A 20,631-nucleotide genomic window follows, 5' to 3' on the forward strand; every position below is an offset into this window, starting at 1 on the left:
CCCTAGGGAAACGCCCGCAAGGTGCGAATGAGGGAACCGCTACGGCATCATCACAATCGGCACCTCCCAATGAAAACACCGAAAAAGCAGACGGTGCTCCTCCGGTATCGAATAGAGGAGAGCAAAATGATTCGCTCAGATTCGCTCAGATTGATGGGGCGGCACCACCGCCTAACCCCTCAGATCCTCAGCCTCCCAAGAATCCAGAACAACCTTCCTGGTCTTTTGGATCGGTCGGGAATGCTGGGCCAAGCGGTACAGCTACGGCTCCCGCCTCTTCTTCGTCGTCCCAGCCGCAGCCGAATAAAGAACCTCAGGACAAGGATCCGTCGACGAAAGACGCAACAGACAAGGCAAACGACAACTCGCAAGCGAGCCAAAACAAGGAATCCAGCAATCCCAGCGGTGACAACGGCCAGACCGCGACATCGCGGTCACGATCAACATCAGTTAACCCAGCCGACGCACTACTCCTTGTCCGTGGCATTCCACTAAGAGAGGAAAGCCAGATCAAGACGCTCGCCGATTTGAACCGGTACAACCTGACACCAGAAGATCGACAGTATTGGACGGGGCGGATTGCGGCAAACGACGCGGCGAGGGTCATGGAGTCTAGGCGACGGTCCGAAACCCCCACAAACACCGACTCCGAGCCAGCCATAACCCGGACCTCGACGAACCGCGGTGACACGGTGATCCTCCTGCATGGCATCCCGCAAAGCGAGCGGAACAAGATCCTCACAGCTGCGGATCTGGATAGGTACGACCTGACGCTTCCACAGCGCGAGTACTGGATGAAACACATTGAGCGGCTAGAAGGGATCGGGCGTGATGGCGTAGAAGGGAATGGCGGGGAGGGGGAGCTGAGACAGTTTGGGGTTCCGCTGAGCGAGTGGAGTAAGATTAAATCTGTGGCGGATTTGGAGAGGCTTAATCTTAGTGCTCTGGATAGGGAGTATTGGGAGCTGAGGATTAGGAGGCTGGGGCCGGTTGAGAAGGACAAGACCCCAGACGGTCAAGCAGGGCCGAAGCCAGCAGAGTCGACACCGTCAGGACCACAGCCAGCAGATCATCAGCCAGCAGACCCAAAGCCAACAGTTCCACAGCCAGCAATTTCACAGCCATCGAATCCTCAAGCAGCAAATCCCCAGCCAGCAGATCCTCAGCCAGCAGATCCTAAGCCAGCGGACCCAAAACCAAGTGATCCAAAACCAGCGGATCCAAAGCCATCGGAGTCCAACAAAGATACGTCGAACAAAGATAAGTCCGACAAAGACAAGCCGAAGACGGACAAGTCCCAGAAAAAGAAGTCGAAGAAGAAAAAGTCCAGTGACGAGGAGTCGAACAACTGCGCCGACCCGGGCGACCCAACCGAACACTCCACGGGCGTCGCCGACACCATCACCAAACTCGGCGACCAGCTCGGCATCGGCCAGCTGACAACCGGCCAAGCAGCCTCGGGATGCGACACCTGTTTTACACGGGATACATTCTGCATCGACTGCCGGCGCCTGGCGGTCTTGGTAAACGGCACACTGGACAGGCGGGAAATCCACCGCCCCGAAGGCTCGTACCCCGTGATCATCGACGTCGTCGTGCGGCGGACCCTCCCGGATGTATTCACTTTCGTCTTCGAGACGATCCTCCGGCTGCAGGCCATGTTCCCCAAGGGCGTGCTTGTGAATGCGACTCGGCGCCTCGTGCACGCAACAGGCCGCCACGTCAGCTGGAGCGATGCCGCGAATGCGGGGCGCGGATACCCGGACGCACAGGATACGATGAGGGAAGGGTACACCGGGGCAATGGCGCAGCGCGTCCTCTGCGCACTGGGCTACTGGAACACCTTTGAGTACAAGGTGCAGACGTTTGAGATCAGTTTCCTCATCGACTTCCCGCAGAAGATCACACCAGAGGGGCCCGTCGAGGGACTGCTCGTCAACGCCTGGCTCAAGTGGCTGCGGCTACCCGCGAAAATCACGCACCCGGCGGGCAACCACAACCGGTTCCGGCTGCTGTGGTGGGTCATGACACACCCGTCGTCCGAGTTTGAGGCTTTGATCTGGGAGGAGACGCGCCGGTATGTCCAGGCCACGTGGCCCGAGGGGAAGAAGAAGCACTGCAAGGGGTGTTATGGCAATGAAACCCCTCATAATGGGGATAGGAGGGTGGAAGAATCTTGTAAGAACTGTAACCCCAAGGCAGCGAACGCGGCCAAGATGAGGGCGGAGGCGGCGAGGAATGGGTATAGCTGGCACAGCTATTATGCGAATGGGTGGAACTGGACTGCGCCGGCGCGTGTGGCTGCCACTGCCCGGGTGACCACGTCTGGGTGGACAACTGGGTATCGCTATGCTTCTGCGTCTGGGACGCAGCAGCGTCCGCGGTCCACGAGGACGTATGCGGATCGGCAGAGGGACAGGATGGTCAGGAAGGCGATAGAGAGGAAGAGGAAGAAACGGTCGTGGTTTAGACTGCCCGTGGTTGTTTAGATGTTTTTGTTTTTTTATTTTATTGTTTTTTCTAGAAATATAAATACTTCTTCCGTTTATACCATGATCGGGGTTTGATACCGTTGCCAAGTAGACTAGAAGTCACCGAGGCCAGCTTCTCCAAGGAACCTAAGGTTGCGCTCATGAATTACTACAAAAATGAGTTTCAGACGTACTTCGTATCGTTCTACATGCAGCGACCGGTATTATCACAGTATGGTGGCCCTTCAAATGCGCGATACTAACGTCCTGGGTAATCGCTTTTGAAGGGCAGGTAGGAACAGGGAGCTATACTGAGAACTGGTCTCATCAGCGTCCTACACAGGGATAACAGCAGTGACCTACTAGTAGCTCGGGCTATAAGGCTGTACATAATCTAAGGCAATCCACGATCATCCCACAGGTATCCTGTTTAGCCGTCTTGCCAACGACTGCCTTAATCAGCTGTAGCCGCGGTACAAGTGGCTCGGAGAAGCGCACTTGCACCAATATTGTGACCCTAGGGTATATCAGAAGTCAAGGTACCTTGTATAGTAAAGCACCCTGGGGTAAAAGAACGAGAAGGACTTACTTGTAAAACAAAGGATCTGATTGCTTGCCCACCACCTTGTCTTTGTCGGAAAGCCTTCAGGTGCATGGCAATGGAAGATTTAAAGAGGTGAAACTGCCTGAAACATCGACAATGGGCATGAGTATAAAGGACTTTGTTAGCCTTTTTGGTAGACCATTGTCCTTTTGTCTCTTTGTGTTTCCTGGTATATATTCTCCATCAATCCCACTTGGGACGATGCTGAAAATTTGGCTCGTCGTTACAGTACCGATTACGATACATCCAGCTACTATCAATCGAAAGTCCTATCGAGTCAACAGTTCAATCAAAGACTAAGCAATACATAACATCTAAGCAACCATGTCAGCCCCAGCACCCCCATCTGATCCCAGCAACAACGGCGGAGGAAACAACGCTCCCACTGAGAAAGACAAGAACACGAGCAAAGGCACCGCACAATCCCAATCCCAGTCTCAACCCAAGGAGGGGGGAGGATCAAAAGAAAAGAACCCTCCCACCGAGAGGAACGACAAAAGCAAGACCAAAAAAAAAGACACGCCGCAATCCAAATCCGATTCCGATTCCGATTCCGATTCCGAATCATCATCATCATCAGACTCAGACTCAGACTCAGAAAGCTCATCATCAGATTCCGAATCCGAATCCGAACCTGAACCCGCAGCCGAATGCTCCAACAAAAAATGCCTAAAACTCAAATCCTTCTGCAAAACGTGCCTGGAAACCGCAACCAAGATTTGCTCATCCATCCCGCACTCGCAAATCGAGTCCCGCGCCGGCTGGTTCCCCATCACCGTCACTGTGCACGTCACGGGCACCCAACAGGAGATCCAGACCTGGGTCTGGAAGCAGATTTCGCGGCTGCATCTGTTCTACCTGACGCGGACTCTTCGCTGGAGTAAACTCCGCGGAGACCATAAGCACCCGCGGGTCCGCGTGTGTGCCGTCGAGCGCGCGCGGGATGCGAGTGCGGGCGGGGGCGATTTCGCGGACTTTACGGACCTGACGAGTCCGACTCCCGGGATGCTTTCCGTCCAGGAGGTCAGTTGGCAGGAGACGACAAAGGTGTTTTCAAAAAAGGCGTCGAGGAATGCGGGGGGCGGTATGGGGAGTGAGGAGGCGCAGGAGCGGAGGATGGCGCGGGCCAAGCTGCCGTGGTGGGCGAAGGAGAGGGCGCGGAGTGCGGAGCGCGAGGTGCTTATGCTTGTTGATTTCCCCGATGAGATCAAGGAGGAGGACGAGGTGCTGAAACTCTTTCTCGCTGGGTTTGGGAACAGGGTTGAGGTTGTTGAAGTGAAGTTTCCGGGTCCCGAGACGACGTGGAATGCGCATCGGCTTGCGTGGTGGGTGTATACGCATCCGGCCCAGAATGGGGATCGGGGCATCAGTGTCGACTTTCTTAAGGCTGCGAGGAAAGCGAGGAAAGCCAAGAAAGCGGAGAAAGAGAGGGAAGCGAGGGAAGCGAGGAAGGGGAGGTCGAGGAGCCGATCTGCCAGCAAGCCTCAGCAACTGCAACCACAACAGCAGCAGCAGCCTCAGCAGACACAGTGGTTTCAGTTACGTCCGGCTCCCATTGCGTGGGTTACGCCGATTTCGGTCGATCCGAATTATTTTCCTACTCCCCCTCCACAGACTCCGCGACTTCCCAAGGCGAGAGAGGCGTCTAGGATGAAGACCAAGACGCCAAGGTGGATGAAGAGTATCGCTTTCAAGCCTTGACTTACTACTCGTACAGGTGGTTACATTCTTCATTTTATTATGAAATTCTACTGATTGCGGGAATCTTGATCTGTTTTTACAAGTATCAATTGTAACCACATAATTTGACATACTGTTGGGGAAGTGGCCATTAGCTCATGACCACCTGCCAGACAACCTCTTAACCAAGCTATATCAATATGCAATAGTTCAATAAATCCATTCCTTCTTGAATCACAAGAATGCCTCTATAATAATACCTCTTTACTTGAAGCATGTAACAATCCATGCTAAGCGCGTACTGTCGCTGTATTTTGGCAGAGTGTTAGCTCGCAACCTTGTTGTCATATCATTGCGTAGTTGAAAGATACTCATTGGATTGTTATGGTGACTTTGCCTTCCAGATTACAGTATTATATCCTAATTAATTCTAAAGAGACAATTTTCCTTGGAACCAGGTCGTTTTCACCGCAGTGTAGGTAGACACCTGCATAAAAGAGTCAGCCCTGGCGAGCATATTTCCCGAGAAAAGTTCTAGCAAGTTCGAGAATAACCCACAAATTCAAGATCATCGAGGGAGAAGTCCAAGGCCCTTTTATAAGTCCAACTTTTCCACTCGTACGTATAACCACATACAGCCAATTGCCTGTCATGACATCACAGGGCACAATCAGCCACACCTAATTTGATGGCCGCCCTCCCGAGCAGGGCTCGCCGAACCTGGTCCGCTGTGGGCCGACCTGGCCGTAGGGGGAAGATGCCGCCAATCGTGTGCGATACCGCCAATATTCGGGGAGGAATTGTGTCATACGTCAGAATCTTCAATTGCTTGACCCTTGGACGGGCCGATCTAGAGCTCCTGTTTGGCCGCGTACCCACCCGACACTGATTCATTTTTCAGTCATTTCGCCATCACGCGGGCCGTTCGTGCCTTTTTCCATCGATCGGTTCGGGATTTGAGCCTCCAGTTAGCATTCAGGATTTTCGACCTTACCTTGGAGGTATTATGTATAGAAGAGATCTCATCGCTGTCTTCCCCCGAGTCAATGCTTGATCTGGACTGTGACAGGCGGGTGTGACTCCAGATGATGCAATCTCCTCCGCCTCCCTGGCACACCCAATACATTTAAAACAATCACTTGGGCAACTTGATATTCGAGAACTCTGAAGTTCTTTTTGACGCAGTCAATTGACCTTACACGCATCGCCAAAATGGCACGCACACACAGTGCAACCTCGAGCAACCACAACCAGCGACCCTCCCCACAACCAACAACTTCAGCCTCGCCATCACAAACCCGCTCACCCAATTCATTCTCGGACGCCACAATCCACGAAACCCCCTCTCACCCCTCCCAAGCCCCATTCATCTCCCTCGCAGGCGCCCCATCAACCCAACAACAGAACCCCAACAGCCCTGCGGGCGTCGTCTACCTGCACCCCGACTACCTGCGCTACAACCCGCAGTACGGGCAGAAGCACCAGAATGGCCCCGTCTGGAGTCTGGCGAATCCGCTCCCACACGTCGTGAGGAACGGGATGCGCGGAAACCAGTCGCAGCAGGACTCTTCTCACGAAACCCAAAGAGGCGAGAAAAATCCATCTCAGGCTATCCAACAGGACCAAGACCACCCAAACATAAACACCTCGCGCGACGCCGCAGCCGACGAACCACCAACATTCAACCCGCAAGACCGCGGCGAAACCTCCGAAAAGCACCAGGCCCAAGAATCCACACCCGACAACCGCTCTCACTTCAACGCCTGGGCGGAATGGCGACACTACATCCGCCAAGAGCTCGCCGAGTGGCTCGGGGTCACCGTCGCAATGACACTGGGTCTCTGCGCCGGACTCTCAACATTCACATCGCAGAACCAGGCGGGCACGTTCCCTTCCCTCGCGGCAGCCTGGGGGTTCGCGTTTATGATTGCGATTTATGTCGCCGGCGGCGTGTCCGGTGGACACCTCAATCCGGCGATTACGATTTCCATGGCTGTTTGGCGCGGGTTCCCGACGCGGCGGTGTTTCACGTATATCCTCGCGCAGGTCCTAGGCGCGATTACAGCGAGCGGGATCGCGTACGCGATATACCACGACTCGATTGTGAATTCCGCTTCGATCGACGCCGTCCCGCAGGCGCAGTCGGCGACGAAGCAAGCGATGGTTACTGTACCGAAGGAATTCGTGCATCCCGCCGCTGCTTTCTTCACCGAATTCATCGGGACAGCCATCCTCCTCGGCGTGATCATGGCGCTAGGAGATGACACGAACGCGCCCCCCGGGGCCGGAATGCAAGCATTCATCATCGGCCTGCTCATCACCGTCCTCGTCCTCGCGATGGGCTACACAACAGGCGGGTGCTTTAACCCGGCGCGGGACTTTGGCGGCCGCCTTGTAACCGTCATGGCCGGGTGGGGAGGGGATATGTTTACAGAGTATCATGCGTGGTGGGTTTGGGGACCGTGGGTGGCGGATATTGCGGGGGGTCTGTTTGGGGGGTTTGTTTATGATCTGGTTATATTTACAGGCGGGGAGAGCCCGATTAATTATCCGGCACGGCGCAGAAAGAGGGCGTTGTTGCTCAAGGAGAGGAATTTGAGGAAGAAGGCGCATTTGGGCAGGAGCAAGGTGCCGGATCTCGAAAGGGCGGCCGATGAGTTTGCGTAAAAGTTCTCGTTTTTGCTTTTCAGATTTCCTCTGGTTATACGGTTTGGTTTCTGTTCTGGAGTTGGTTGGTTGGTTGATTTTGTGCAGATACCCTGGGAAGTTATACACGCGCTGTCTCAGTTGTTAGTCATTTCAGTCATTCTGATATGAAACCCTTCGTGTCATACTCTCGAACGGCTTGATCACAGAATATAGTTTTACTCTGAAGCTAGCTTGCTTAGACGCCAAAATATCTAAACCGGCCTTTCAGTGAATCGATCATACCCTGGAGCGTGGTTTCTGGGGAATGAGGCTTAGACCCCATATTCTCGTCGACTCCGCCACACCTGGATCACACTACTTATCGGCTCTTCAACCCATCTCGTAACTGGGACTGAGAAACTGGACCCTTAGCTTTAAAGATGCCCCATGATATAGTTGCCGAATACAACCGCGAACTGGCTAGAAACCCTCCACGCCAAGAACCACCCTGTTCTCTTCTCCCCCGGAAACGCGCCCTTACACCTCCCCCATCAGGGGATCTTTCCTCTAAATCTCAGCCCACATCTTCCAGGCCCCATTCGCACCGTAAACATGAAGTCTCCACGTTTCGCTACTTCAAACTCCCCTTCCGCACTTCTCTTCAGTATCAAAACCCCGCGCAAATCACCTGCAAACCCCAAAACAGCTCGCCTCTCTTTACCCTGCTTTCACGCGAACTCCGCGATATGATTTATACCGAACTCCTCGCACCCCGGCAGACGTCGCTACATATCATACTCGATCGCCAGGGCTCTCGCTCTCGCTCCCGCTCCCGGGTCGTGACGGTCCCATGCTACGAGCGACGAAGCGATATTCCTGCGTGGGATCACCGGTGCTGGGTATCAAGGCTGGAGGCGGAGGGGAGGCATGAGATCCTGAAGGGGAACGGTGTCGTTGAGTTGGGGAGGCATCGGGGACGGGGGAGCGTTAGGGTTCACTTTCGGGTGTTGAGGGTTTGTCGGAGGGTGTATGTTCCTCTCTCCCTTTCGGTTTCCTCCTTTCTTGCGCGGCGCCAGAAACTCTATCAAAAATTCATAATGATAAAAAGCAGATACGCCGAAGCCCTCCCAATCCTCTACGAAAAGAACATATTCGCCCTTCGCTCTCCGGAAACAGTATCCCTCTTACCAAAGCACATCCTCCCAACCCGCCTCCACAGCATCCGGGCCATCCACTTCACCACCCGCGCAATATTCACAGCCCTGTCGAATTCCGTCTACGCGGCTCCCGTTCCCGAATGGGCGTTTAATACCCCGGCCTCGTGGATCAGGGCGTGGAATTTGCTACAGTCGATGAAGGGGTTGCGGGAGTTGGTGGTCACACTTGATGCACAGTGGGGATATGACCTAGAACGGACGATTCCGTGGCTGTTGGAGCCGATGAGGAACGTAAGTGTGGAGGAGTTTAGGGTTGTGGTGGTTTGCGAGGAGGATTTGGGGGATGTTGTTGAGGGGTTGGGGAAAGTTCCATATCGGTTCGAGGTGGTGAGGCCCGTGAAGCAGATATAGAGGATTGGAAGAAACAACATAGCTGGTACTTGAGATTGCCAGGAAATACACTCCATTTATTCTATATCCGAATGCAAATACCAAACAAAAGTCCGTCGGCTACGCCTTGGCCAACCACCCATCAACCATCTGCTCAAAATCAACTTTATACAACCAACCCAACTCAAAAGCCCTACTTGTCTCCTCCTGCTCTTCCAGCCCAGGAGCCCTAGGGCCTCGCCGCCGATCAATCTCCGCATTAAGCTCCAGCACTTTATCAATCCTCTCCTGCCTCCCCGCCTGCCAAACCGCGAGCGCCTTCTTCAGCGCCCCCTCTCCGCCCTCGCACCGCTTCAAAACCGCCGCAAACGTAAACACGTCCTCAAAGCCCTGGTTAATCCCCTGCCCCGCACTCGGCGGAATCGCATGCGCCGCATCGCCGAGGATAACAACGCGCGCAGAACTGGACGCCCAGGTCTCAAGCTTGGGGACAACGTAAAACGGCCACAGGTTGATTTTTTCCGTCTCGATGTGCCGGACTGCGTTTTGCACGATCTCTGGAAAATCGCTCGCCCCGTCTCGGAGAAAGTCGATGCACCACTCTTTATTGTTCAGGAGGGCATCCCACCCAGCCCGATCAAGCTGCGCCGCGCGCTTCTGCCGGCCGATGAGGACTTCCGAGCCAGAGGGTTGTTGCGGGGCGATCACGAATGCGCCGTGGGTTTTGTTGAGGATTGTGACTGGTAATCCATAGCCGTCTGGAACCTTGAGCTGAGACGTCGGGACGGCCGCCGTGACGGCCATTGTATGCGTGAAAGTTGGCTGCAGGTCCGGGTACAGGTAGCTCCGGACTTTCGAGTGAATGCCATCGGCGCCAACGAGACACGTTGCCGATCCACGCGTCCCATCTTCGAATTCCCACGTCACGCCCTGCGCGGTATCCTCGACGACGCGGACGAACTTCTTCCCATAACTGACCTCCACCCCGCTCTCGCTCACCATCGCACTTAATTCCCGGATCAGCACATGCCGATACACCCGGACCCCGGGATACCCGTATTTCGCTTCGGAGCCAAACTCAAACGTGTCAAGCGGTTTATCTTCGGGAGACCGGAAATACAGCGTGTCGAACTCGTACGCTTCGCTTCTGATTCGGGGGTATACGCCCAGGGCGTCGAGGATGCGGAGTGCGTTGGGGGAGAGCATGAGGGCGCCGCCGATGTTGAGCGGGGCGGAGCGGGACTCGTAGATTGTGCAGGGGATGCCCTGTGCGTGCAGGGAGAGGGCGAGGGTGAGGCCGGAGAGGCCGGCGCCGATTATGGCGATGGATTGGAGTTGGGGCATTGTCTTTAGTGGCAGATGGTGGACGGTTTGGGGTAAAGCGAGGGATCGGGTTGGTTGGTTTGAAATAAAAAGGGAATTGAAAGGAGGATTGGAATGTGAATCGTATTGTTTTGGAGGATTCTAGACAGGCGGGATTCGTGGGTTTATATAGAATTGGACTCTGGAGTGAGATTTGCAAAGCTGAAGAGGCTGCCCTCGGATCCGACCTCTTCTCCGAAAGCGGGATCGTCTACCGCTGGGCTGAGGGTTCTCGATCTGGGGCTGATCTTGATTTTGGGGCCGTTGAGCGCCAACCAATCGTGGGCGAGGGCTGTGCACTTCGGAGAAGTCACCTCTTCTCCGTCGGATCCGAGGGATGGTCCGAGGGTATAGCTTTGCTATAGAATATAAAACCTTTCATAGTGACATACTTAATAGATCGCAATCCACAACTATCAGGGTTCTTCTCCTATAATCGCCTTGACTCTGCTTTTCAACTCACCATCTCCTATCTCAAAACATCATATCATCATGCACGTCCTTGTCATCGGAGGAACCGGCCGAACCGGCAAACTTGTCATCGACGAGCTTCTATCGCGAGGTATGCAGACACTTCTCTGCCAAGTTCTCGACGCATTTCTGACAGAGCAATAGGCCACGAAGTAACCACTCTCGCACGAAACCCACAGGCACTCGGCGACCCACGTCCCAAGCTTCACATCGTCCAAGGTACGCACCGCCTCAATCTCAAACTTGACCAGATAAATCTAATCGAGAATAGGGACACCAACCAATCTAAGCGATATCCGATCCGCATTCACCTCCCAAAATACTCACACCATCTCCGCTGTGATAAGCACCCTCTCCGCCCCTCGCGCAAGCGACAGCCCCTTCGCAGCGCCCATATCGCCACCAAATCTAATGGCCGACTGCACACGGAACGTACTCACCGCGATGACGGAGTTTAGCGTACGCAAAATCGTCATCATGCAGGCCTTTGGAGTTGGAGAGTCGTGGGAGAATATGAACTGCATGCTGCAGTTACTCATGCGGAAATCGAACATGTGGCTCCAGTATGAGGATCATGGGGCTGTTGAGCGGCTTGTCAAGGAGAATAGTAGAGAAAGGGGTGCGGAGGTAGAGTATGTGCTTGTTCGGCCGTGTAGGCTTGTGGAATCTGATGAGAGGAAGGTCAAGGTTTGGACTGAGCATGGGAAGGGGGTACCGCTTATGGCGAGTGCTAGTCGGGTGGGTGTTGCGGGGTTTTTGGTTAATGCTGTTGAGAGTACCGAGTGGGATGGGACCGAGCCTGTTATTTCGACTTAGAATTGTCTATTGACCTCTCGTGCTGATAGGGCTTGGTGATTATTCGCGTTCTGGATTTTATTTTCGTTTCTCAGATCATTAGCGGACAATATATTTTGATGATAGGGACGGGGTGATATCCCGACGCCCAATGGCCATCGCCTCACAACTTCAAGGTAGGAAATCAAGGATTTCCAAGTCCAGTGGTGAGCATACTACCAAGAATATAATCTTCGGCTTGATCGCGAGAAAATCGCTGCCGAGACCATGGACATATCGTCTCGCCAGATCAGGACGTACTCTGCTAATTCGACAGGAGCGGGTACTAGACTGGACACAAGAAAGATTGTCTGGGAGACCGGAGTAAGGTGATGCCAAGACAGCAGGCACCCTGTAAAATTAGAACTTCTCTCTTCGCATGGTAACGCGCTAATATCAGATTAAGACTAGCGCCATAGTCTCCTCGGCGTTTTGTCCGGGCCGAAGCCGAACGGTCTTCGCCGCTTCGCGTCGCGACGCGACTTGTTTCCCCGCAGCAGCAAAGCTTGGTCCAGCCCCGTCCACGCAGCCCTGGCGTCCACAGCATGCCTGACAGTGCTGGCGCCCCCCGGAAACGGCCTCGGCCGATAATCTCCTGTCTACGCTGTCGCGAAAAGAAACTAAAATGCGATCGCGTCGCCCCCTGTGACAACTGCAAAAAGGCAGGTCTCCCGTCGGACTGCACATATCAGCATGATCCGGATGGCTCGAAAAGACTTCGTTTGGCAGATGATGGAGATACCTCTAACAGTAGGCTCACTTTGGATTCAGGCAAAGTCGGAATTATCGAGGGACTGCAGCAACGGATGAAAAGGCTGGAGGATCTCCTCGCCGTGAACCCGCACAATCCTTTTCTCGCGTCGTTTGCTTTGGACGACTTGGGGACTGGAGGACATAGACGAGTCGCTCCTTTCTCAAACGGACCTGCCTTGAACGTTCCTTCCCCCGATCTCACTTCAGCTGCACCTTCCTCAAATACGCCGTCCTCAATCGCGCCTTCCTCCAATGGAACCCCAGGCGCACCCCCGGATGCACCTTCCTCAGCGAGTCCATACCCAGGCGTCCTGGTTGTCAAAGGCACCAGAACTCTCTATCACGGGCAGACCAACCGCGTCTCCCTGCTCCATCAGTACAGCGCTGCCAAAACCTTCATCAATCACGAATGCAACATGAGTTCTCCAATTTTTAGACTTGCCAAGGAGATCCAGTTCCTGCAGAGCAGATCAAAGGTTCCAAACTCACCAGAGTCGATTTTTGAGTCTGGAACCTCCGAGCTACAGCAGCTGCGAGAGCGCCTGCCGCCATTTGATATCTGCGAGCGCCTGGTAGATCTGTATGCGGCCAATCTTGGAAAGACCTTTCGCATCTTCCATATCCCGAGCTTTAAACGTCACTTTGCTCGATTCACAACTGGCGACCTGGACGCTGATCAACATTCTGCGTTCCTGGTCCAGTTGACGGCTGTGCTGGTTGCAGGCCTACCATTTGTCGAAACCCAGTTCCGGTTGGACTTTCCCACTATTCATGGCTATCTACAGAACGACGCTCTCAATCTTGTTCGTGGCTCGCTGCGAAAGCTTGGTCGCAAGCAGCGGACGGAAACGTCCACTCTCCAGACCGAGGCAATTGTCATTCTTGCCCGGCAGTTGCGGCGCGATTCACTAGGTGACCTCTGGCAAGCGACGGGGGAGCTGGTTCGCTCGGCCATGGTCATCGGCCTTCATCTGGACATCTCAGACTGCGCCGAAATATCAGCCTTTGACAAGGAAATAAGACGTCGACTGTGGATAACAATCGCGGAGATGGATTTTCAAGCTTCGATCGCGTCGGGAATGCCCGTTACCGTTCCGGACATGGACTTTGGTCCCTTGACCCCGGCCAATTTGAAAGATACGGACTTTGACGAGTCGGTAGACCAGCTGCCGCCTGGTCGACCAACGAGTGAATGGACCGAGGCTCTTACCCAGGTGCTTTTGGCAGGCTCTTTGCGGACACGAATTCGGACAATGCTATTCGTCCAGTCCGGCACTTGTAACCTCACACAGGCCGCCCAATACGCAAAAGACCTTCAAGATCATCTACTCAAGATTGTCGTCCTTAACCCTCCCACAAGGCTCGGCAAAACTGCCGCCATGTTGTTCAACAGTGTTTTGGTAGATTTGTATACACGGCGACCCCTTATCTGCCTGAATTCATTAATTAATAAGGTTCACCCGAAACAGAATGTGCGAAACGTTTCGCTAGACCTGTGTTTCGGCGTGCTTGTGCACCAGGACCAATTTGACCCGAGCATAGTCGACCAGGATGTCCCCGCATTCTGGGAGATATTCCAAATATTCTGCAAGAATGATATTCTCCGCGCCGCACTCTATCTCTGCGAACACATCAAGAAGCCCGAAGTGACCTCGCCCACACCACATACGAAAGCGAGCCTAATACGTACCGTGGAGAACGCCCTCAAAGGTCTTATCGCGAGTTTCAGTCATCCGAATAGCAGCTTCAAGGATATTCTCTTACTTGCAGTCGAGTTCCACTTGGCACGTTCGGGCGGAATGAAAGGGGAGAAGAAAGAGCTTGTCCATCGTGGTGTTCTGGAAGCTTTATCAGCCTGCCGGGAACGGCTGATTAGCTCTTCTGCTCAGCAGCAGGTGAATCTGGCGCAGATGGTATGTACTCCCTTGCCGTTATATCTTGCCTTCATATCTCATTCTGACCATACACAGCTTCAAACACAACAACCGTGCCATATGGCGAATCCGGCATACACACCTATCTCCTTTTCGCAATTTCCTGATTTGGGGGATCCCTCGCTTTTCGGGGCCGAGTTCGATAACTTTATGCCCTTCGATGATGATGCTATTGGGGCTTTCTTTGCAGATTTTTGACCTCTCGTATGTAAGGTCTGCTGCATCTGCGTTACTTCTGCACAAAGCGCGGAGATTAAGGTGGCTGAGAGCAACGACGATGTATCCTCGTTATGAATTTACGCCCTGGACGAATTGGATGAGATACCACAGCACAGACAATGGCCAAAGTGGGCGACATAATCCCAGGAGCTCCTCATTCCGTATACCCTCGACCTGGGTCAAGTACGTCTGTATCTGCAATGGATCTTCATAGCCGTGATTGCAGCTATACACACCTCTCAACTGCCCATCAAAGGTGAAAACATGCAGCGCAGACATCCCAAACACTACATCAACACCCATCATGAAGTTGGTACCTTGACCGCATCCCCATACGGGCGCTTCAAATTATCCTCAATGATACCCAGGCTGCTCACTATGGCATACGTGGGAACCGGAGCGTTGGCAGCCTCCTGCCTCTGAACCAGACGCGCAACCATATGCTTGGACGGTCCAGTCAGCTCGACGAACTCTGGATGCTCTCTTAGGCTGGTCCGGTAGGACTTGCTGAGTGCATTGTCAATTTCCGAAAACGACGAGGCATCTCGATACCGAAACTGGACGGGCGTGTAACAGAACACGGCAGCGTATTCACGTGTGGTGTATAGTGATGGGTGGTGCGGCCGCAGACTGAACGGACTGATAGTCGTATATCCAGACTGGGCACCTGCAAGATCCGAATTATGCGCTACCGTGGCAATATACGCTGGGTAGAAGGCAGATGTGACGCTGATGCCTCGCTCCTTGCAAGCAGCGATGATGGCGTTCGTCGTCTCCACCAGAAGAACGAGTTCCGTTGTACGAACTCCTTGAACGGCGCGCTTTCCACGCGAGAAGGAGTCCCAATCGCGGGAAGCTTAGTGAAGTATACCATCAGTTTGGCGCTCGCCGTCGCAATCTCCTCCTCAGTTGGCGCCTAGTTTTCCCGAGAATCTCTGGCACCGTTGGCGCCAGCCAAACATACTCCTTTCCAAACTCGACCTCCCCTGCTGGGTTTACAAGCGTACTTAGATAGCAATCCACAAGTGGATCGTCCCCATCCCATCAATGTGCGCGTGCAGAGAAGGGAAGACAAGTTCTGAGGAGGCGAGGATGAAATACATTGTACCCTGCGTAATTCCCCTCGCCGTACGATATAGTTGATCCGCGGTAGAGGCGGTAGAAACGATAACGTCGAAGATAACCACTCAAATGCCCTGCCATCTGGAATCTCGCAGCCCATCTTCTTATTTCTGAATATCAATGGTAATAGCAATCTGCGGCTGTTCCTGGCGGAGCTGTTTCCAGGTGTTTCGGAGGGCAGTTATGACGTTGGCGTTTGGGAGGTTGAGATCGAGTTTGAGCGCGAAAAGATTGTGTATTGCCGTCGACCGTCGGTCATCAAGAAGGACGTGTTGCTTACGATTGCGAGGTACTCTTCCATTCCACCCAAGCTTCTTTCCCAGCAGGATAGGGGGATTTGCGTCCAGACAAGGGCCATTGTGTTGGCCGTGTGATGGGATACTAGTTCGATGTGATAGATCTGGCTCTAGTTCCGGTATGTGGAGGAATTTGGGGTTCTTATGTCATGAGGCTGCCCTCGCAATCACCCGCGATAATGCACCCTGTACCTTGAGTACGTATAGTTATGCGTACCTCTGTATGGACGCGGAGCCACGTGTGGACGAGTCCGCGGAGGCGACCCTGGGATGAATCTGACCAAGACGTGACTCTGGGGCTCTTTTGGAATCTGTGTGAGAGTGACAGGGATCCTTGAGAACGATGGACGTTTGACAAGTTATTGAAGTATGGATCGACGCATTGTTGGGAGAAGACAGCGATGTAACATGTTGAGCAGGGCTGTAAGGATCGGCAGGCAGGACGGGGGAGATGGCAGACGGGGGTTTGAGCTATAGAAATGAGTGTGTGAGTATCTGAAGTCTCCCTTGTAGAAAGCCTGGGGGCACCTAGAGCCCGGACCGTAGTCACACTGTACGCAGCCCATGACAAGTCCAATGTCGCCCCAAGACGAGGCTAGACCGGTTAACAATGCAACAAACCTGCAGTGACGAAATTCTTGACTGAACCTGCCTTTCGATTGAATGTCATAGCTGCAGGATATTATAATGCTGCCCCCATTGTCTGCTCGACGGACGACGTCTCGAGTCGGTTGTTTCCGCGCCAGGCCCTTTGTCCTCTCTGAACCAGGAACAATGCCTCAGACGAGAGCCTCCAACAAAGACTCGCCATGTTCTATAAATATACCTGGAACGTGCCCACGGTTCCCTTTCCGGCCAATTTCCGCCTAGAGCAAGTGTCAAGTACATCAATCGAGCGACGAATCCAACACTCCTTGAAACCTTTTCTTTGTTTACAAATTGAATCACGCCGGCCGTGACTATCGAATAACTCAACATGACCGTCCCTTTATTCATCCTCGCCGCCCTCGCCACAGCAGGCACAGTCTCCGCGCACGGCTACATCAAATCCATCAACGTCGCAGGCCAGGAATACGGCGGCTTCCTCGCAGACGTCTACCCCTGGAGCGAGTCCAAGCCCGACCTAATCTCCTGGAGCACAACAGCCACAGACACAGGATACGTCCAGACCGTCCCCGGCCCCGACGTCATCTGCCATCGCGGCGCAAAACCAGGAAAACTCTCCGCGCCCATCGCCGCGGGCGAAACCGTGACAGTCACCTGGAGCCAGTGGCTCGGCGAGCACAAGGGTCCCGTACTGAACTATCTGGCGGCATGTAACGGCGACTGCGCGGCTGTGGAGGCAGCCGACTTGAAATTCTTCAAAATCAGCGAGAGCGGCTTCGAGAACGGCCTGTGGGGCTCGGATGTCCTCATCCAGCAGGGGAATTCCTGGGACGTGGTTATCCCCGTGGATATCAAGGCGGGCGGGTATGTGCTCCGCCATAAGATTGTCGCTATGCATGGTAAGTTCCAGCTTTATCCGCAGTGTGTTAATCTGCAGGTTACCGGGGGTGGAGAGGTTGTTCCTGAGGGTGTGCCTGGGGCGCAGCTTTATACGGGGCAGGAGCCGGGGCTGAATACGAATGTTTGGGGGGAGGTCAAGGGGTTCCGCCTGGGCCGAAGCTGTATAATCCTGCTGGTGGGGGTGAGGAGAGTGAGGATACGACGGGAACTTCTACCCCTGTTGTGCCTGCCTCGCCTACGACATTTGTTACGATGACTAGTCCTGCGCCCTCAACTGAACTTAGTGCTCCCGCGGAAACAACTGATGACCCGCTCGTCGTTATCCCTGTCACGCCTGGTTCAAGTGCGGATACCACTCCGACTGAAACCGGGACGTCCACAAAGACAACTTGCTCGCCGACCTATCCGGTCTCATCGACGGCAACGGAGACTGTGATCGCGACGACAACAATCACAAGTACGGGAGTGCCGCCGCAAGAGACGCCCACAGATTTCGAGATGACCATTGAGGATGTTGAGTATGTTTGTATGCCGAGAGGTAAGCATAGGGCCCTGGTGGCCGGTCAGCGTTAGGCAACATCTTTATTTAGATTGATACCCTTAGCTATAAAGGTACTATAGCAATGCTAACAGGTTACATAAGCTACTTACACTGCATTTCGCGTTGGGATATATGCTGTAGTGTCCTGAAATATTACCCTCCGATACGTAAAGCTTCCATAATAGCTAGCGGATTTTCTCAACGTAGGGGCTATAAGTACAACCTAAAAACCCCGAGGCAAACTGATTGGGAATGGGAAGATGGTACTGGAGGGATTCTCGTGGAGTCGAGGTATAGACGGCTGCGCAGAGAAGTGCTGCGTCGGGTCAAGACGAATTATTCAATTGCGGTGGTTGTTTGTTGGTACATGTGGTGGAAAATAGTCTGACGTGGATAGTACGAGGAGCTCTATAGTGCAGGCAACGAGAGGAACCAAGCGGCCGGGCCATTGATATCTAGATCAAATTTGCGATTATTCCTTCCCACGAACTCTCGAGTTAGCCGCGCACGCCCTGTGGAAGCTTTGCAAGGCATGGCTCTGACGATTATACCTCGCAAGGTGGGTATGTATCCGCTTTTGTTTCCCCTACCTGTTTGAATTGCAGGATGAATTAGACTATCCCCGACTCTATCTGATGTTTGATTGGTAAAGATGGCTAGCTTTGGTGCAGTGCAAGTGATGGGATCCTTGCTCCTGTTTGGGAAGGAGTTACGCTGTGCATATTTACCCCTCTCTTCAGGCCTCGATAAGGTTCCTCCAAGTGCTGTCACGCGTTGGAGATACTCTGGTCCCAGTGAGCTTATCTGCAGCTGTTAAATCGTCGCTATCAAGCAGATATCAAGGCCAAGAGAGATAAGACAGCTTGCCAGGTCGTATTATAATAGCCAGGATGTCGAACTTGTTTTTCTAGTCGCCGAATGTGATATCCGACTGCAAACTCAGCAGCCGCCTCTGAACATTTCTCCCAAGTCGATCAGTATGGCCCCCGCCGCTGGACCCCGCTTTTGTATCCAGATAAAACCCATGCCACCGGGTAGTCCGGAATTCGAAGCCAAACGCGCTGCGCTACTCGAATGTTTCCAAGCCAAAGTCCCTCCCGCATATCTTCTCCCGCAAGACCTTATCGCAAATCCACCAAACGATGTTTCTGGCATCCCAAGCACGTGCGGAATACTTTCTGCTGAGGAGATCGAAATCACCGAGACGTACGATGCCGTCGGGCTTGCGGAAGCTATTGCGAGCCGGACGTACACTGCCGTGGCAGTGACCACGTCATTCCTAAAGCGATCCATCATCGCCCACCAGCTCACCTGTTGCCTAACACAATGGCTCGCGGACGAGGCACTCGCGCAAGCGAAATATCTTGATGACTACATGGCCGAGCACGGAAGGCCCATCGGACCCCTCCACGGCGTGCCCATAAGCATCAAAGACCACATCCCCATCGCGGGGACATTCTCATCACAGGGCTCGCTAGCCAGCATCGTGAAAGATGAACAAGACTGCCAAATGGTCTCCATCTTACGAAAGTTAGGCGCAGTCTTCTACTGCAAGACGAACCAGCCGCAGGCGCTCATGCACCTCGAGAGCGACTCGCACTGGGGCCGTGTGCTGAACCCGTACAATATCCAGCTTTCAGCGGGTGGGTCGACGGGCGGCGAGGCTGCTCTCATCGCACTGCGTGGCTCCATCATCGGCGTCGGAACAGATATCGGGGGGAGTATCCGGGGTCCCGCGGCGTTCTGCGGGATCTACGGATTCAAGGCTACCTCGTATACGCTGCCAATGGACGGATTTCTAGCGGCACCGTTTGCGGCAGAGTTGAATGTTCTCTGCTCGACGGGACCGATGTGTACGAGTCTCAGGGATATGGATATGTTTATGCGGCTTATGGCGGAGGCGAAGCCGTACCTGCTTGACCCAAGGCTTGTGCCGCTGCCCTGGACGGATCTGCAGACGTCGCTGGGACGTCGGCTCAAGGTTGGAATTATCAGGAACGACGGCTTCATCGAGCCGCAACCGCCCGTAAAGAGGGCGGTCGAATGGGTGAATGACCTCCTCTCCCACCCGAAACATGCAAACCTGCTCGAAATCAAACCATTCACCCCCTTCGGCGCAGCAGCAGCGTGGTCCAAGATCCAGCGCTTCTACTGGCCAGACGGGGCCACCCTGCTCAAATCATCCCTACTATCCTCCGGCGAGCCGATCCAACCACTCAGCACCGCGATCTGGAAAGAAGCTCAACCCGCCGGGATGCTAACCGCAGAGGCCGTGAACAACTTCCGCCGAGAACGCGATGAATTCCGGCTCGCCTTTGCGCGTGCCTGGGAGGAGCAAGATGTCGACGTCGTTATTGGTCCCGCATTTGTGGGCCCGGCTTGTGCGCATGATACGGCGTTATACTGGACATATACGTCGCTGTATAATCTCGTTGATTATCCCGGTGTTGTTGTTCCGACGCCGCTGAGGGTAGAGGCTGGGGAGGAGTACGACCCTGGGTATACGCCACTGAGCGCGGCTTGTGAGGATGTGAGGCGGTTGTGGGAGAGTGGGGATTTCGAGGGCGCGCCGCTTGCGCTGCAGGTTGTTGCGAGGAAGTACCATGATAGTGAGCTGTTTGGGGCACTGGCGGTTTTGAAGGATATTCTGGGGTTGCATTGAT

The 20,631-nt window shown here is 53.9% G+C and overlaps 8 protein-coding genes across 8 annotated transcripts; 6 read left to right on the forward strand and 2 right to left on the reverse strand.

Annotated features, from left to right (window-relative positions):
* Nucleotides 1-3,399: 3,399 nt before the first annotated feature.
* On the forward strand, nucleotides 3,400-4,776 carry BJX68DRAFT_261077 (uncharacterized protein; the record flags this gene model as incomplete). The annotated part of the gene is made up of 1 exon (XM_071044070.1): nucleotides 3,400-4,776. One exon carries the CDS (start codon nucleotides 3,400-3,402, stop codon nucleotides 4,774-4,776), a length of 1,377 nt encoding a protein of 458 aa, XP_070904797.1.
* Nucleotides 4,777-5,967: 1,191 nt separating this feature from the next.
* BJX68DRAFT_261078 (putative aquaglyceroporin) lies at nucleotides 5,968-7,422 on the forward strand (the record flags this gene model as incomplete). The annotated part of the gene is made up of 1 exon (XM_071044071.1): nucleotides 5,968-7,422. The coding sequence occupies one exon, from the start codon at nucleotides 5,968-5,970 to the stop codon at nucleotides 7,420-7,422; it is 1,455 nt and encodes a 484-aa protein (XP_070904798.1).
* A 401-nt stretch (nucleotides 7,423-7,823) lies between these two features.
* On the forward strand, nucleotides 7,824-8,951 carry BJX68DRAFT_261079 (uncharacterized protein; the record flags this gene model as incomplete). Its single annotated transcript, XM_071044072.1, has 1 exon — nucleotides 7,824-8,951. The coding sequence occupies one exon, from the start codon at nucleotides 7,824-7,826 to the stop codon at nucleotides 8,949-8,951; it is 1,128 nt and encodes a 375-aa protein (XP_070904799.1).
* Nucleotides 8,952-8,988: 37 nt separating this feature from the next.
* BJX68DRAFT_224310 (FAD-dependent oxidoreductase) lies at nucleotides 8,989-10,445 on the reverse strand. Its single transcript, XM_071038243.1, has one exon. It carries the CDS (start codon nucleotides 10,272-10,274, stop codon nucleotides 9,051-9,053), a length of 1,224 nt encoding a protein of 407 aa, XP_070904800.1. The 5' UTR covers nucleotides 10,275-10,445; the 3' UTR covers nucleotides 8,989-9,050.
* A 282-nt stretch (nucleotides 10,446-10,727) lies between these two features.
* BJX68DRAFT_78398 (uncharacterized protein) lies at nucleotides 10,728-11,679 on the forward strand. Its single transcript, XM_071049760.1, has 3 exons — nucleotides 10,728-10,854; nucleotides 10,908-10,982; nucleotides 11,035-11,679. Exons 1-3 carry the CDS (start codon nucleotides 10,785-10,787, stop codon nucleotides 11,577-11,579), a joined length of 690 nt encoding a protein of 229 aa, XP_070904801.1. The 5' UTR covers nucleotides 10,728-10,784; the 3' UTR covers nucleotides 11,580-11,679.
* Nucleotides 11,680-12,108: 429 nt separating this feature from the next.
* On the forward strand, nucleotides 12,109-14,625 carry BJX68DRAFT_78406 (Zn(II)2Cys6 transcription factor). Its single transcript, XM_071049761.1, has 2 exons — nucleotides 12,109-14,263; nucleotides 14,321-14,625. Exons 1-2 carry the CDS (start codon nucleotides 12,143-12,145, stop codon nucleotides 14,480-14,482), a joined length of 2,283 nt encoding a protein of 760 aa, XP_070904802.1. The 5' UTR covers nucleotides 12,109-12,142; the 3' UTR covers nucleotides 14,483-14,625.
* Nucleotides 14,626-14,805: 180 nt separating this feature from the next.
* BJX68DRAFT_261083 (uncharacterized protein) lies at nucleotides 14,806-15,983 on the reverse strand (the record flags this gene model as incomplete). Its single annotated transcript, XM_071044073.1, has 2 exons — nucleotides 14,806-15,324; nucleotides 15,906-15,983. 2 exons carry the CDS (start codon nucleotides 15,981-15,983, stop codon nucleotides 14,806-14,808), a joined length of 597 nt encoding a protein of 198 aa, XP_070904803.1.
* A 3,009-nt stretch (nucleotides 15,984-18,992) lies between these two features.
* On the forward strand, nucleotides 18,993-20,630 carry BJX68DRAFT_251897 (putative amidase; the record flags this gene model as incomplete). The annotated part of the gene is made up of 1 exon (XM_071042472.1): nucleotides 18,993-20,630. One exon carries the CDS (start codon nucleotides 18,993-18,995, stop codon nucleotides 20,628-20,630), a length of 1,638 nt encoding a protein of 545 aa, XP_070904804.1.
* Nucleotide 20,631: the final 1 nt, after the last annotated feature.

The sequence above is a fragment of the Aspergillus pseudodeflectus genome, assembly GCF_044049435.1.
Source record: "Aspergillus pseudodeflectus strain CBS 756.74 chromosome Unknown BJX68scaffold_2, whole genome shotgun sequence".
In the NCBI taxonomy this organism is placed as follows: Eukaryota; Fungi; Ascomycota; class Eurotiomycetes; order Eurotiales; family Aspergillaceae; genus Aspergillus; species Aspergillus pseudodeflectus.

What these genes read in the sequence shown, in the direction of transcription:
- BJX68DRAFT_224310 (XM_071038243.1), bottom strand. Translation starts at nt 10,274, where the DNA reads ATGCCCCAACTCCAATCCATCGCCATAATCGGCGCCGGCCTCTCCGGC.
- BJX68DRAFT_78398 (XM_071049760.1), top strand. Translation starts at nt 10,785, where the DNA reads ATGCACGTCCTTGTCATCGGAGGAACCGGCCGAACCGGCAAACTTGTC. An exon ending in CGACGAGCTTCTATCGCGAG is followed by an intron (nt 10,855 to 10,907) that starts GTATGCAGACAC and finishes ACAGAGCAATAG; the next exon opens with GCCACGAAGTAACCACTCTC. An exon ending in CAAGCTTCACATCGTCCAAG is followed by an intron (nt 10,983 to 11,034) that starts GTACGCACCGCC and finishes AATCGAGAATAG; the next exon opens with GGACACCAACCAATCTAAGC.
- BJX68DRAFT_78406 (XM_071049761.1), top strand. Translation starts at nt 12,143, where the DNA reads ATGCCTGACAGTGCTGGCGCCCCCCGGAAACGGCCTCGGCCGATAATC. An exon ending in AGGTGAATCTGGCGCAGATG is followed by an intron (nt 14,264 to 14,320) that starts GTATGTACTCCC and finishes GACCATACACAG; the next exon opens with CTTCAAACACAACAACCGTG.